This window comes from Mustela putorius, unplaced genomic scaffold, assembly GCF_011764305.1.
Source record: "Mustela putorius furo isolate JIRA1106 unplaced genomic scaffold, ASM1176430v1.1 tig00003845_pilon_pilon_pilon, whole genome shotgun sequence".
NCBI lineage: Eukaryota > Metazoa > Chordata > Mammalia > Carnivora > Mustelidae > Mustela > Mustela putorius.
Window position 1 is genome coordinate 87,920,330 of NW_025421998.1, and position 17,505 is coordinate 87,937,834.

The 17,505-nt window shown below is 43.1% G+C and overlaps 1 protein-coding gene across 1 annotated transcript in view; it reads left to right on the forward strand.

The window, feature by feature from the left end:
• The window catches only part of EXOC4 (exocyst complex component 4), a 730,537-nt gene that overhangs the window by 514,404 nt on the left and 198,628 nt on the right, over nucleotides 1-17,505 (forward strand). Inside the window, exon 11 of the mRNA XM_045062998.1 lies at nucleotides 2,710-2,929. Coding sequence (XP_044918933.1) covers nucleotides 2,710-2,929 — 220 coding nt within the window. The remainder of the gene's footprint in view (nucleotides 1-2,709; nucleotides 2,930-17,505) is intronic.

The following is a 17,505-nucleotide window of genomic DNA, read 5'->3' on the forward strand; positions in this document are numbered from 1 at the left end:
AGATGTGCAGTTATCAATCACTGTCAGACTCTGAAAGAAGTGACATGATTGATCCGCTGATCGTGCTGAACTTCAGTTATTTACATAATTTCTGGACTGGAGAAGTAGCAGTAAAGTTTTCATCTTATGCCGTTGCCATTACTCACAGTTAACATATGTAGTAACTGGAATTTAAACCTTGTTTCAAGGGGACTGGTGTAACTAAGAGGCAGTAACTTAAATCTGTGCATAGCAAAACCACATAAAGCAGGAAGAAAAAGTACAAAGAAGAATGTAACAAACATCTGCGTCCTCATCTGTGGGTTTGGACAGTTCCTGACATTCTGTTCCCTGTGCTTTAAGTGTTCCCGATAAAGGAAACAGATCATTACAAATAAGGTTGAAATTCTCCTTTTTCCCCACCTTCCTTTCTGTTCTCTTTCTTTACCTCCCAATTTATCATCATCTCTCTCCCCTCCACCCTTTCTTTTTTTTTTTTTTTTAATTTGGGTATAGTTGTCACAAATGTTGCATTCATTTCAGATATACAACTTAGCCATTTGACAAGTTTATACATTAGACTGTGCTCACCGCAAGAGTAGCTACCATCTGTGCCATTATATCACTATTACGATATCACTGACTGTATTCCTTACACTCTGCTTTTTATTCCTGTGACTTACTCATTCCATAACTGGAGGCCTATATTTCCCTCTCCCTTGGCTTATTTTGCATCTCCCCCCGGTTGCCTGCCTCCCACCACTTCCCCCACTGCCGCAACTATCAGCTTGTTTTCTGTATTTACAGTCCCGATTCTGCTTTCTGTTTGTTTACTCATCTTTTTTAGATTCCATTTATGAGCAGATCATATGGTATTTGTCATTCTCAGTCTGACTTATTTCACTCCGCGTAATACCTTATAGGTCCATGCGTGTTGTCTCACATGGCATGATCTCATTCTCCTTTAAAGGCTGCGTAATATTCCAGTGTGTGTGTGTGTGTGTGTGTGTGTGTGTGTGGTGGGCTTAATTGGTTAAGCATCTGTCTTCGGCTCAAGTCATAATCTTGGGGTTCTGGGATTGAACCCTGCTGAGCAGGGAGCCTGCTTCTGCCTCCCCCCAGCCCCTCCCACCCTGGTTATGCTCCCATCACGTTCTCTCTCAAATAAATAGATAAAATCTTTTTAAAATATTCCCTTGCATATATATATACACCACATTTTCTTTACCCATTCATCTATTGATGGACACTTGGGCTGCTTCCATGTCTTCATTGTTACAAATAATGCTGCAATAAACATAGGGGTGCGTATATATTTTTGAGTTCGTGTTTTCATTTTCCCTGGGTAAATACCTAGGAGGGGCATTACTGATCATATGGCATCACTATTTTGAATTTTGTGAGGAAACTCCACACTGTTTTCCCGAGTGACTGTACAGTTGACATTCCCACCAGCAGTAAACAAGTGTTCCTTTTTCTTCACGTCTTTGCCAACACTTATTGTTTCTTTTCTTCTTGATTCTAGTCATTCTAACAGGTGTAAGGTGATTATCTCCTTGTGGTTTCATGTAAAAGAATGAAACTGGACTCTTTCTAATACCATACACAAAAATAAACTCAAAATGGATTAAAGACCTATTTGTGAGCCCTGAAACTGTAAAAATCCTAGAAGAGAATGCAGTAATTTCTCTGACATTGGCCATAGCAACATTTTTCTAGATATGTCTGCTGAGGCCAGGGAAACAAAAGCAAAACCAAACTGTTGGGGTTATATCAAAATAAAAAGCTTTTGCACAGCAAAGGAAACCATTAAGAAAACACGCATCCTGCTGAATGGGAGAAGATGTTTGCAAGGGACATATCCAATGAAGGGTTAGTATCCAAAATATATAAAGAACTTCTATAACTCAGTACCAAAACAAACAAACAAACCTATAAAATGGGCAGAAGACCTTAATAAACATTTCTATAAAGATATACAGATGACCGGGGCACCTGGGTGGCTCAGTGGGTTAAGCCTCTGCCTTCGGCTCAGGTCATGATCCCAGAGTTCTGGGATTGAGCCCTGCATCGGGTTCTCTGCTTGGCAGGGAGCCTGCTTCCCTTCCTCTCTCTCTGCCTGCTTGTGATCTCTGTCTGTCAAATAAATAAATAAAATCTAAAAAAAAAAAAAAAAGATATACAGATGACCAACACACACATGAAAAGATGCTCAATATCACTAATCTTCAGGGAAATGCAAGTCTTCCCCTTTTTGGAACATTCTGTCTATACATATAAAGATCTCAGGGAGAAATACGCAGTATTTGGGGGTGTGCTTTTAAATTTGCCCTTTAGTTTGTTTACTGTTCATCATGCCTCTCCTCGCTTCTTATATTCTTATTGCCTTATTGATCTTTTGATGGCTCCCTTTTTTTCCCCCTGAGTTTAGAAGTTGTGTTTTCTGTTTTGTCCTATTTCTATTCAATTAGTGAAATAACTTAGGAAAGCAAAACAACTAATATTGAAACAAATAATAAAGTGATTTATTAAATAAATAAATCAGAATAAAATAAGAAAGAAATAAAATAAATAAAATAAAATCAGAAAGAAATAAGAATTCTGGGAATCTCCCCTCACCTCTCCATGGAAAGAGAGGCCAAAGCTAGAAATACCTGTATGTGTTTTGTGATATTTCCAGAAGTATTCTTCTGATACATTTAACAACTGTTTTCTTCTGTTGTCCTCCAGATTTATTCAAGAGATCGAGCATGCCCTGGGACTTGGCCCAACCAAACAGTGCCCTCTTCGAGACTTTCTCACCATGTACATCAAAAACATCTTCCTCAATCAGGTCTTGGCAGAGATCAACAAGGAGATTGAAGGTGTCACCAAAACATCTGACCCCTTGAAGATCCTAGCTAATGCAGACACCATGAAGGTGATGGGGGTGCAGCGGCCTCTCCTACAGGTAAGAATACACTTTGACCTTAACTGTTTTTGTCAGCGGTTTTCATTAACTTGGCAAGAGACACAAATTACAGAAAGAAAGAGAATTACCATCTGTTTCCATATTCATCAGAGACGAAACAAGAAGAAATAAATTAAACCGGCACTGGGGAAATTTAGAGCAAACGTAGAGATAATGGAAATTCCTTCAGATCTTGAAGAAAAAAGTGGTTGGCTTTGCATATGGAAGGTGGTGAGTCTCATTGACATGCAGGCAACTCCTCATTATTTGCACAGAACTTGTCCCTGAAGGGGATTATTTTTCCACTGGTGAATGTACCAGGCGTATGAAGGATGTCAGGGAAGGAAGTTATTGTGCCGAACCTCAACTACCAATAAGGAAACCCTTGTAGTACCATTTTAGGGCAGACTTACTGTTAAGAACTCAGCCAGCTCACAGTGAATTTGAACCTCCCAGCAAACTGGCCTTTAGAAGTCAGATCATTTAATTCAAGAGCTCATTAATACTGAAAATTTTACTTTGATTATATAAAGAAATGGTTTCCAGGCAACAGAAATGAAGCAATTTTTAGTAGATGCTTGGATATATAGGCTTGAGGTATTTGTTTTATATCCATTTTAGCCAGTGACTTGAAGGTAAATCTAAAACTAAAAGAACATGAGTATGAGTTTAAATTTTATAGGTACATTAACTATTATTACATACTGTGATTGTATCTTTATAGTGTTTCTTCCTTTGGGCGAATGATGGGTGCAATAGCATATTTTTACAGAAGTTGCATGATTCGATATCATCTCAAAGCACGGAAGGCTTGAGCTCTTCAAAGAAAAGTTGTGTAAATGGAAAAGAGTTCTACTTTAGTTGCTTGCTCTTACCTGCCTTTATATGTGTGTTCCTTGGTTTTGCCTTCTTTATACCTTAGAGTTAATATAAATCCTAGACCTTTCATAGGCAAGTGCTCTAGTTACAAGTGTTCTTTTTTATGGGCAAACTCTTCTGTGGTGTTGAGAAACAGGTGTAGAGGCATTCGCCTCTCCCAGAACTTGAGTCCTAGCATCACACCTAGGAAAGGGTTTGTTTGGATCATCTGGCTCTGTCTGAGATACATTCCTTGTGAGGGATCTGTACTGAGTGCAGGGTGCGGGGAAGGGAGAACAGCAAAGGCATGCGCTCACTGGTCCCTCCACTGGATTACTCTAACTCTGCCTCTTTGCGTGTCTGGGACCTTCTTCTCTGAGACTCCGTTCAGATGGCATCCCCTCTCTCCGCCAACCCCACTCTCTCCCTGGCAGCTTTTCCTGACTATCCTACCTAAGTAGGATTATTCTGCATTCTTCCCTCCCTCCGACACCCCAATCCAGTCCAGCACTGAAGCTGAACTCCCTGGACTGTTTCACCAAAGTTCCCTTGCCACGTAGCTTAAAATCTGGTTCTGCCAACAGCGGCAGACAGGCAGAGAGGTAAGAGAAGAAAGAGATTAGGGCTGTTTCTTATCTCCTTCCTCTCTACTTTGGATCACTGTTCTGGCTGTGCGTACATCCCTCCAGACGTGCTGCCAGGTGACACCTGCTCCATAGCTCCAGCCCTGATCGGGCTCTGGTAACGCCATTTCTTCCCCTTGCCCCTTGACGAGCTTTCTGCTCTTGCTAGTCTCTGGGTACCTTACCCATCCCTCATTGCTTCTTTCAATTCTGCCCATACCTCTGTAATTCTGTCTCTGCATTAATGTTTCCTCATTTGAATCCTCTGCATAGAATTCTCTTTTTTTTTCTCCAGATCCTGAATAAATCTCCCCAGTCACTATTTGAACACTGATTCTTCTTTCATCTTTACACAACCACCATATTTATTAGTTCATTGATTTCCTAACTTATTATCTGTCTTTTCCCAATAGAATGTAAGTTCCAAAAGCATAGTACAGTACCAGACAGCAGGAAGGTGTTCAATAAATAATTTATTGAAGGAATGTGTACAGGCTTGGAGAGATGGATAGATGGATGGATGGATGGATGGTTGGTTGGATAGACACAGTGGATAAGTTCTGAGAGTTAGAAATAACTACAGAGTCAGCACGGGAAGACCAGAAATAGAGAGTGACAAAACCTTTTTTGTATCTAGCTTTGGTCTGACCCTATCATTAACTTCCTCTCATTCAGAAAAAACTTTCAGTATTTCTGTCCCCGCAGTGTCACGCTCCCTGCTGTACAGAGCAACTTTAATATGCTTAGTGTACTGAATTCCTAAGAAAACAAAGGCAACAATGAACTACAGAGCATATCGGCATATTAAAGATGCTGGCTTGTTGTACATGATCATTTTCAGCTTGAGTAGCAAAAACACTTTAAAACTCAGAACTAGTTGACTATAATCTGGACCATGTCAGGGCCACACTTTGCCAGCTCAATGACACCTTAGGGCGGCCTACTGCCATCTTATTAAGTCACTCCCAGCCTCGTCACCAGCCGTAGTGTTACTATGATTCTTGTTTTCTCAATCGATTATTCCATTCTGAGGGATAGATGAGAACTCCAACTTCCCCTGTCTTCTCCCTGACCAAGTCAAGATAGAGTTCTGTGTAAGTAAGTAAATCTTTAAAGTCATTCGATTTATTAATCCCCAAATGTGTTGTTACAACCCAAACACCTGCTTTCGTATTTATTTTGTTGCCCTTTCTTAATTCATAAAAATTTTATTTTCTGAGAATGTAAATTAGTTAGACCATATCAATAAATTTAATATCCTCAGAGTAATGAGATCGAAAAAGTAATGAGATGGTTATTTTCCTCTTGCACCTTGAGACATTCTCTTGCTTTTTAATCTTTGTAAGTTGTTTTCAAACAGAATTTTCCATGGTCAAGTTTCAATGTTCCTTAAATGTCACTGTAACATTTTTATGCCCAGCTAATTGTAGGTGACTAATCTGAAGAAAAAAAAATAAACAATTCCCAAAAATTTCTGCTGAGAATCCAAAACAACTGTTGAGAAGGGAGCTTGGAGAAACTCACATACGTGTAAAAGATGCGGTGGGCAAAGTAGTCAGTTACTTGATGTTTAAAAAAATGTCCTTTTAAGTCATTCCCGCTGCTAGACTGTCCATTGGGTCTCCTACTGCACCTTTGCCCTAAGGCAGCTCCCAGCATCACACAGCATCAGCACAATGGGGTTCTCCGTGGTGGGGGGGTCGGGAGGACAGCTGTCTCAGCTCTGCTTCCATCTGTTTGGTGATGCGTGGATGAAGGGGCCCCAGGAGGGTCTGTCCTTACCTCTGAGAAATGTCATCTGGGCAGTATAGATAATCTCTTACAAGGGGGCATTTCCGTGGGTGATAACATGCTTTCCAATCTGTAATTTCACCATCTAGGCACAGAACTCACAGAAGGGAAGGAAGAGAATAGAAAGGAGATGAGAGACGCCATCTTATAGGTGAATCAGCTGTGCCGCTATCGGCCCCAAATGGTACACGCGTCGTACAGATAGTGATAATAGTAACAGTTGTATTCCTAGTAGTAGATAGTAGTAATGATAGCAGCTAACACTTTTGGTAGCATGTACTATGAGCCAGACACAATTCTGACTGTTGGCTGCGTGTCGACTTGTGGTTATGTGTACTGGCAACAGCTTTGTGAGGGTGGTGTTCTTATGATGGGGAGGAAATGGAAAAATTGCGAAATGAAATCAAATGCCCACGGTCACAGAGCTAGCAAGTACTGGAACTATAATTCACACTCAAGCAACCTGACCCTGGAGTCCAGTGTCCAAATGAGTTCTACTGAAAATGTAGCCCGAGGAGTGTGCTTGTCTGCAAGCTATTTGTTACCAGTCTGCTGTGAGAGGTACAGAATTTGAGAGAAAGCATTAAATGCCCTCCCTCCTTTTAAAGGAATTTAACATTTGCCTGTTGAAACTAACCAAAAAAAGGGGGGGGGGAATTTGTGTTTTGTATATCTTTGTGGTTTTAAATTTTTTTATTAATCAATTTCTGATGTATTTTGTAAAAGTATCAATGTATGACAGATGGGGTGTTGGGGGGCCTGGGCTGGGCTCTCACCACAGTTGGGGGCACACTGCCCTACATCTCTTACTCCGTGATATTGCCTCAGAGAGAAAGGAGTGAAAGCACCAAAGCAATCATCTCACCTTGGTGCCCAAGGCACTTTCCAACAGATGAAGTCGCTTGAATAATTTTGGCAGGGGCTTGTGTCCCAAGTCCTCAGCTCCTAGAAGTGTCTGCTGTAGAGGAGGTATTCAATATTTAATACATGGACGAATGGCTGAGTGATGGAAAGTGAATGAATCAGTGAGGCCTTCCTTAGTGCAAGCACATGTGTGTGCATGTCGTCCCCCCACGATTCGTGCTTGTGGGTTTCAGATTGTTGGCAACCCTTAAATTAAAATGTTACCGTTCTTATTCCTCTGATGGCATCCACATGAACGCAGAACTGAGCACACCTCGTGTTCTTATTCTCTGGTTCTTCTGTTGCCATCCCCCACCCCCAACCCCCACAGCCCCCACCTCCGCTCCTGGCCCCCTTTTTTTTTTCAAAATGGCTTCCACCTGTTGCAAGGCGAAGCATCCTGATTCAAATTAAGGCAGTCTCTTAGGAGACAGGAAATGAGCACCCTGGCACTCTGGACATGGAGCTATGGCAGCTGTCTGTTGACAGGGACATCCTTTCAGTTACTTTATGGATCTGTAGGAGTCTCCACAGTTTTCATGGGAAACACCCACTCAGTTCTGGGAGAGGTCGTTTAATTCATTTCTTCTTTAGTGTCTTTGTCCAAAAAAGGGGGGTGGTGGTTTGAAGGCTAATGCTGAGTGAGGGGTTTTGTCTTTTACCTGTCAGACTGTTGAATGGGCATCCGACTGGAAAGCTGTCTCCCCCACCCCCAATGGAATAGGCTACACCCGTGCTCCATAGACAGCAGTCTGTCCTCCGAGTCAGGCTCTGCATTTGGACACTATCGGCGTGTGACTTCCAGGCACGTTTAGAGCTTGGGAAGCACTCCTTTGCCCCAGCGCAACCCAGGGAGCGGTCCCTGGGCTGTCAGCATCTGCATCACTTGAACAGGTGAGGAATGCAAGTTCTTGCAGGAATCTTTGTTCTAACCAGCCCGCCCACCCCCTGTAATTTGGATAGAGACTGAAGTTTTGGAAGTACTGCGCTCCATCACAACGCCATGCCCAGCTGGAGGTTAGGAAATAGGATTTAAGCTGTGGGCTCTTAGCATTGCAGTGAACAAAAGAAGTCACTAAAAAAAAACACACACACACAAAGCTATCCAGCTTTGTTTCCTACAGGCCCAGAAATTGTAAAAACAATATTTGCAGTGACAGCAGAAGCTGCTTCCTAGTCTAGCACATTGCTGATTTTTACGGAGTTCTTTCCAAACACAGGATGAGCCTACAATTTTCTGGCTCGTGCAGGGATGAGAGGAAGAGGCAGATTTCCTAATGCCTAGGCTCGAATTCCCACATCATTGGAGGAAATACACAGAAGCTGTGCAAGTCAGGATGCAGGCATTCTTGAAACATTTAAAGCCTTTTTTTCATTTCCCTCACTGCCCCAGGATTTGTCAGACTACTTCCAAGACGTGTCATGGCCAGAGTTGCCCACTAACGCCACACCCGTCTCTTCTGCAGCTGTGGGAGTAGGCAGTGGTTCTCAGCCTCGGTGCCCATTTGAATCACCCGGGAGCTTTCGGAAAACAGCGTCTGCCCAGATCCCAGAGATTTGATTCGGTTGATCGGGAGTGGGGCCTGGGCATCAGTGCCCTGAAAGACACTTAGATGGCTAGGGCCACTGGTCTGGATCTTTCTACTTTGTAGGATCAATCATTGCCCTGAGAGGAAGTGTATACAGAATTACAGTGGAGACATTCTTGAACTCAGTGAGGCCTGTGATAGAGAGTTCGCTTTGATACTTTGCACCGTCTTCGATACGTAAGCCTTGGAATCAGATACAAATGATTTTACATCACAGCCATTTCATCTGATAACTTGGCGGCCAGGACCAAATTGTTCATTTCTCTGTACCTACTTTTCCTCCTCCATGAAACAAGAATAATAAAAGAGGTGTCCTAAGAACCCAGGAATTATTTCTAGTGATTAGGTGGAGTCCTGTTTGTAAAACGTGGCTCCTTCCCTCCCCATGTCACATATGTGTGGATTGTAGCGTGATGTGCTCTCGCCGTTACAGACTTCTGACCTGCTGACTTCTCCACCCCTGCCATCTGTCTCGATTTCAGAACCCCCCACATCTCCCCTCCTCGCTAATTTGTATTTCCCTGCTCCTGTCCTTTGTACGCCGGCACCCACCCAGGAACCTCTGTTTCCTGCCTCCCCCAACCTTAGCGTGACAGCGAGGGGGGATACTATTTAACCTCCTTCTCTTTTTCCTGGAGGTGGTCCACTGGTTGTTTTTCAGCAGCCAAAGTAGCACGTGGTGTTTATTGCCATGAAAGCTGGCGTGTCTGTTTCCTAGACCAACCGTAACAAATGACCACAGTTTGGTGGCTTTAAGCACCAGAAACGTGTCCCGTCACAGTTCTGGAAGCCAGGGGCCACATTCCCTCCTGAGGGCCTAGGGGAGGACCTTCCCTTGCCTCTTCCAGCTTCAGGTGGGTCTGGCATTTCTTGGCTTCTAACAGCATAACTCTGATCTGTGCCTCCATCCTGCCATGGCCTTCTTCCCTGTGTCTCCGTGTGTCCTTTTCTGGGTCTTAGAAGGACAGCTTCATTGGATTTAGTGCCCATCCTTAATCCAGCCTGATCCCATCTCCATCTTTACCATGATATCATCTGCAAAGACCCTCTTTTCAAGGAAGATCCCATTCTGAGGTTCTGTGTAGAATTTGGGGGGTTCACTGTTCAACCCACTATAGCCGATCATTGGAAGCAAGTTATATGGAATGCAGTATATTTAATTTGCCATTTGTTCCTTGAAAACCCTCTGCCAGGAAGCAGTGTACAGGGATTGTTTTTCAGACAAAAGGCCGGGGTGCTCTAGATTCTGGTGTCAGCAAAGTTCCCAATGACAGTCCGCAGTAGGCCGCGTGATGGCTGGCGTTCCGAGTGGGTTTCTCCGAAGGCTGCTAGTCACAGCTGCCTATGGTATAATGACTTGCTAGAGCTGATTACACTGATGCCCAAAGCCAAGATAACCTCTTGCTGGTCTCCCAAGGAAGTGTAGCCAGAAGCAAGAGCATAGCATCTTCATCGTATCAAATTATGTTAATACGAAGAACGCTGCTCTAAGTGGTATTTGCATCACGGCCAGTTGTTACCTCCCACTCTGTGGTATGGAATAGATTCAGCTTTTATTAGCGTAAATAGATTAGTCCCATTTAAGATCTGCTGGAAGTCGTCACAAACATCATTAAGTTGAAAAGAGAGCTGATCAATTGATCCCCCCCACCCCCATGTATGCTCTGAGAGGCAGTGCTGATGGCCCCACTGTGTTAAAATAAGCCTTAGAACCAAAATGCATCAGGATCTAATCTGATTCTTCAGTGTCTGTCTCGACTGAAAAAATACTAATTTACCATAGTTTGTAGTGTCGATTTTCTTGGGATTTTACTCTTGCAATTTTATTCATTTGCAATATTATTTGGTCTCTTTATGACAAGTGGGGACCTCAAATAACCAACCACTAGTAGCTGCATCAGGCTTTAGCCAAGAAGGTAGAGAAGGAGATGCCTTTATTCTTGTCTTTGGCTGTTTATGTTGTCACTGTGGCTTTCAGCACTCAACCTGTTCGCTTCTGAGACAGCTGAGCAAATGAAATCCTTCATGACTAATGGGGACTTACAGAATCTTAGAACGTTCATTTGTGTCTTCAAATTGTCGTATCTGTATTAGTTTTATAGCATTAATTCTGTTACTAGTTTAATACATTCTGTTTTTAGAATTTTTGTTGTGATGCTTCATCGCCATCTGGGAACATAACTAATATAAATTTTATCATGGCATGTGGGAAAAGCATCTAAAATGTGGTTGTAGTGTCCTTGTCAGCTCAGTGACCTTAGACAAGCCCAAGCCACTTCTCTTCCCTGGCACCACCTCCCTACCCTCATCTATTAAGCACGGAGGATGTTCAAGCTACTGCACAACGCCAGGGTGAAAAGTCTGTATGGGTTCATGAATTCAGCAGAGCTCTGGGAACGGCTCTCTGTTTTGACTTGGTGGTTCATAATTTCCTGTTATTGGTCCACACACACACCTAATCACTGCCTTCAGAAAAATCTGTTGGCATTAAAGGGAATAGTGTTAAGAAAAAACCTACAGGAATGAAATAGGTTTCCTATTAAGTGAAAAGCTTCATGAGTTTTTCCCAAAAGTATGATTTCCCAAATGCATGATTAGACAGCCGGTGTAAGAACCTGGCAATATTTTTTCCACAGTGTATCACAAATATTTTAAATTCCTAAAAAGGCTGAAAAAACTGTGTGGTCAACACCCCCACATTCACTGTCCAAATTCTGCATTTAACACTTTATGCTGTATTTGTTTCATAGCTTAACCAGACCCGGTCATTTTTAATTCTTCAGCCATCTCCAAAGTGAATTCCCAGTCGTTCCCTAAGCACTTGAACTGTGGTGTCATTCACAGGTTTTTAATATCTTAGAAAAATCTGACCATAAAGAGAAATAAATTAAGTGGGAAAGTCATCGCTTTGTTCAATTTCTGAAAGTACTCTGTTTCTAAAGGCTTTCCTTTAAATAGTGTCAGAGAACAGTGAATGGATGGGCTTATGCTTGAGTAATCTGTAAGTACCGCCTTTGTTGATATGATACTATAGGGGAATTTGTCATCATAACTATTGATGAAAAAAGACTGAAGTGAGAAAACAGGAGGTGATTTTTATTTGCAGACAACAGACACGCAATGTGGTCAACTTGAGTTTTTACAAATATCTTTATAGTCTTATCTCTGGATCAGATGGTTTTCTTAGAAAGTTCCTCCTTAACTAGACTTCTAAAAATAGCTTCCAGCAAAGCAAGGAGAGGGGGGAAATAGAGACAGAGCGAGAACGCACACGTGAGCACCCAGAGCAGCTAAAAATGAAGAATTTTTTTTTTGTATGTATGTAGAGAATCTTTGCAACCAGCCCTATGCATGGTATAAGAATTATTAATGATTTCCAAGTTTATTTTTACGAGTTAGTTATAATTACAAATGTTTTCTTCAACAATCTATCATCCCTCATAATGTGTTTGGAACAGCTTTTAATTTAGATGCAACTTTTCAAGAATTTATTATATCTGGGTTATGAGGTCAGTTTAAAAAAAGCGAGCTCGAAGGCTTTGCCCACGGGGTAGAGAAGTCACGAGGGACTGCTGAATGCGAACGTAATTACAGTTGGTGACACTTGTTTACCAGCTTTGCTTGGTACTAAGAAACTTGTATGAGCACAAGCCTGTTTCAGAGTGACATCCATCTAGGGATAAGCCCTGGGTCTTAAATGATGATTCTGAATTTATTTTCTAAGTCAAGGTAGGCCCACGGCTGGCCGTCTCAGTTGTCACTTGAGCTGTTCTATGAAACAGGGTTCATCTGGGGCATTGGAGACGTTGACTGGCTGCTGTCTGCTTTGATCTTCCCTCTGCCCACTCCTGGTGGATAAGCAAGAGAGAAGGTAATGACTTAGGACAGGTCTGCTGACAGGGACTGACCTACATTAACACTCTGTGGCTCAGATCCTCGGCCCGATGTATATTTCACTTGACTCGCTAACAAAGGCGTCTTCTGATGTACGTCTTTTCCTTAAATGCTAGAGAAGAGGAAGAACATCTCATCAAGAGATACCAGGAGAGAAAAGGCTGGCTCAACAGCCCAAGCAAATGGTAGTTATGATTCTTGGGAGCAGCACAATCACTGATCTGGCAAGATTACTGGTAGGAGGCAGAGGAGTGCAGACGGAACTGCTGCTTCTGGGGACTTGATGTTCTTCTCCAAAGTCATTTTTGCCCTGTCTGAATGTTGCAGCTCTGGCTCGAAGCTGTTCTAGGGAGAAAATGAGGAGGGAGAAAGCAGAGTATCTGATCTTGAAAGTTCATTGACCCTTCAAGAGTAACTATGCAAATAAAACCATTGTTCCCGCTCTGGCTCTTCGAGCATCCTGTCATACTCACCAACGTGCATTCGTTCATGTTCCTTTAGACACTGTAAGGCGAGCTAGTAAAAATCGGATCCCTCAACTGGGACATGCAGTTGAGTAATTTCTACTGTTGAAATTGTAGATAACACTAAATGATAAATCTTGATTAAACACCTACTTGATGCCATCACTAGGGGACCCCAATTCACGGGGGACCCCATTTCATTGGGTCTTCTGGTTAGTCAGGGAATCGAAATTCCTCATACCTGCGGACCCGGCAGCCATGGGGGAGAGCTTGTAACTACCACTGAGCGCAGTGTTCCAGAAGGCTGTGGTCTGCGAGTTGAGAGCCCTGAGGGCTAGAGAAATCAAGAGACGTTAGGTGAGCTGTGGGTCCTGAACTGGGCATCGCAGGCTGTGTAGAAATAGCGGCGAGGATGGAGGAGAAAGGAACCCGCACGAGGACTGTAACAGAAGTAGAGACACAAAAGGTATGTTCAAGAGACAGTGAGGTTAGACCACCTGGGTGAGGGGATGAATGGGGAGTGAGAACGCGGGTCAACGGGGGTCACAAAACTCTTAAGAAAGCCTTAAACTTTGAGTGGAACAGGTTACGTTTAAAGTGGGAGGAAAAGCAGTCATGAAAGGCTCTAGTGAAGGGGTTCATTGGCTCCTGTCTGATCTTGCCTAAGGGGGGGATGAGCTGATAAGCGACAGTGGGCTCTGGCAGTTCACAGATGGGATTAGAGGGTAACAAGTCTGGGGTCAGAGAGGCCGTCCGAGGCGGGGATCTAGGAGCCCACTCAGAAGGAAAGACAGAGTTTCCTATGAGTGTTGCACTCCAGACCCAAGCTTCAGGTGGTGACCTCCTGGCTGCTCCCACGTTTTGCTCAGCTCAGCATCTGAAGTCGTTGTTTGGATTGCTTGTCACAGTTGGTCGGACAGGCTGACCTTCTCGGACAAGCATTGTGCTCTACCAGGCTTTTCTTCGAACCTGCACAGTGGCTGGGGTTCTTCACCGCCCCTGTCCACGGGAGCAGTCATTGGCTGCCACATGTTCATGTGTGTTTAAAGATTGAGCTCTATATTTCCCCTTTATTACCTTTTCAGACACCCAGGAGCTCTGTCAGTAAAGTTCTGCTTTGGGGAAAAGGCAGCATGCAGCTAGCTCATTAACAGGTTATCTGTGTGTCATTATGTCCTTTTTGGATTGTGCATACTGGAAATAGAGTCTTTTGAGAAGGAAAAAAAAAAATCCATCTAGGCCTCTAGTTTCCCTTTCTTTTTCTTCCTCATTTTTATCTGCTTCTCTTCCCTCCGTAGTTACAGCTGTTCCCATGACGGATGGTCATATCTTTGGAGCCCAGAATACCCTGAATATATTCACTTGCAAATAGCTAAGTCAAATTCAGATGACAGCACTTAAATGAAAGGCTTTCTGTACCTCTCTTCACTGGACACATACGACTTCTCCTTGCCCCCATTTCAGCCTCAGGAGCTTAATTGCTTCTTCCTTTTGATTCCACAAAGCACATTTCATTTGTTCTCCCCTTGGTCATTACAAGGTCGGGGCTGCCTATCAGGTGCTCGCAGGCGTGCCCTGGTGACCTTGGGCGCTATGTTTGCCCCCTGGCTTCCAAGACTTTACCAAAGGCACAGCCTGCCTGTGTAGAGAGGGCTGAGCTATCTGTTCATTTCTTCCCTCTTGAAACAAGCAGTATCTCCTTTTCTTCCATCTTCTAGAATTTTGCCCGAGAGCCAAAAGGAATCCCTGATACATAGTAGGTGTTCATTGGTGAATGAGTAAAACGGAAGTTGCCAACAGTTATCTCAGAGGGTGGTCTCTGGATTACACAGTCAGAGTTATACTTTGCAGAAGCAAACCTGTCTTGTTTGCAAGGAAGGTAGCATTAAGTATTTGGTTTTTTTATTAAGCTTTTTTATTTCAAGAAGTTTGAGGTTTACAGAAAAGTTGCCGAGATATTACAGAGACATCTCTGGTAGTCCATGCCTTGTTTCCTGTTACTAGCATCTTCTATTAGTTGGGTGCATTTGTTACATTTAACAAACCATATTGATATGTGCTTACTAACGTCTATAGTTATTCCAATTGCCTTGTTTTTTTTACCTCATGTCTCTCTTCCAGCATACCATCCAGGACAACACCTTATATTTAGTTGTCTTAACTTCTTGGGTTCCCCTTAGATATAGCAGGTTCTTAGACTTTCCCTTTTTTTAATGGTCTTGACAGTGGGTGGTATGGTGTAGAAAGTCCAGCAATGTGGGTTTGATCTGATGTTTTTCTTGTGATTTGACAAGAGGGTCTGTGTTTCCAGGCGGAAGACCCCAGAGGTAAAGTGCCACTCTTATCACATGTCATATCAGAAGACATGCTATCAACAAGACTTACCACTGTCAAAGTTGGGGGGGTGGGTGGAGCTCAGTCGTTAAGTGACTGCCTCCAGCTGGGTCATGATCCCGGGGTCCTGGGATCGAGTCCCACGTTAGACTTCCCACTCTGCGGGAAGCCTGCTTCTCCCTCTCCCACTCCCCCTGCTGTGTTCCCTCTCTTGCTGGATCTCTCTGTCAGATAAATAAATAAAATCTTAAAAAAAAAAAAAGTTAACCTTGGGCACCTGGCTGAGTCAGTGTTCATCAGGGTTCTCCACTACAAAGTTACTCTTCCTCCGTCCTTCTAATCTATGTCAGTATGGATTCATGGGTTTTCATTGGAGACAGCAGGCTTACGATGCAAGACTGCCTTGTTTTCATTGCTCAGATTGTTCCAGCATTGACCACTGGGAGCTCTTGCAGGTATTTGTTTCTCCTGTGTCCCCACCTTTGTAATTTTTTTTTCTTTTTCTTTCTTTCTTTCTTTCTTTCTTTTTTTTTAGCATTCCTTGTTTTCTGACATTACAAAATGCTCCAAGCCCCATCTATATGTTTTCTGCCCCAGTCCTGGAATCAGGCATTTTCCCAGGGAGCTCCAGCTGGCTGTTACTGGAGAACAATATTAGCAGGCAAGATCTGGGGACTCAGTGTGATGGTTGCTACTTGGTATATCCTTACTTCTCAGTCTTCTCAACTGATCGAGGAAAGAAATATATGCATTTATACTAACCCTCATAAGTATTCTTATCCATGCATATTTCTACATGTGGCTACTTGGATTTACGTATTTTTAAAAAGATTCATTTATTTTAGAGGCAGGGAGGGGCCGAGGAAGAGGAAGGAAGAATCTCAAGCTGATTCCCCCCTCGGTGTGGAGCCCAGTGCAGGGCTCGATCCCACAACTCCAAGATCACAACCTGAGCTGAACCAGACACTTAACAGACTGAGCCACTCAGGCGCTTCTTGTGCATTTACATCCTAAGCTAAAAATGCGTTCATACTGGTGTCTCCAACTGTAATGCATTAGTGTGTGGGTCACTCTGGCTTGCTCCTCTTACCTTATTTATCTGAAACCTCCTTCTCCAACAGTAAACCACCTGCCCCCCCCATCCGCCGCCCATTGGCTTGACTGTTCTAGCCAGCAAACTTGTAGCAGTATCAGAATTTTTAGTCCGTGCCCTTGTGGGAAGCAGCTTTATCAGCCCGTGTGTAGTTCTTATATACAGTTCTTTTCCTTTAGTTTTACATCCTGATTTCTCAAATTGCTTGGTTCAGCGCCTTTTTCTCCTACTCCTTTCAAGAAGATTGTTTTGTGCATTTTGTAATGCAGTTAGGTGGTTTTGTCACATTCTGCACTACATCCTGGGATCCTCTAACCTCCCTAAATTATTGTATTTAATTTGCATACGTTAGAGTTCATTCTCCGTGCTTAAAAGTTCTGTGGGTTTCGACAAATACATAAGGTCATAGGGGCACCTGGTGGCTCATTTGGTTAAGCGTCCGCCTTCAGCTCGGGTCAGGATCCTGGGATCAAATCCCGCATCGAGCTCTCTGCTCACCCATGAGTCTGTTTCTCTCTCTCCCTCTGCCCTTCTGCCTACTTGTGCTCTCTCTGTCTCTCTTTCTCTCTTTCTCTCTCTCTCTCTCTCTCTGTAATAAATAAACAAAATTTTTAGAAAAATAAGTAACGTCATACGTTTGCCTTTATAGCATCACACAAAAGGGCTTTTACCACTCCTTTCCCTCGTCCCTCATCTCCCAAATCTCTGTGTTTGGTCTTTTCAATGCATCTCCCCTTTGTGCACCTCTCTGGCAATCACTAATCTTTTTACAGTAACTACGGGTTTGCCTTTTCCAGGATTCATGTAACCAGAACCATATAGTATTTAGCTTTTTTCAAACTGGATTCTTTAGTTAGCAGTATGCGTAGGAGTCATTCATGGATTTTCAAGGCATCATAGCTCATTTCTTTTCATCACTGAATGGTATTCCATGTGGCATGTGGTGGGGATATACCAGCGTGTCTATCCATCACACCTACTAAAGGACATCTTCGTTGCTTTCATTTATGATGGTTATTAATCAAGC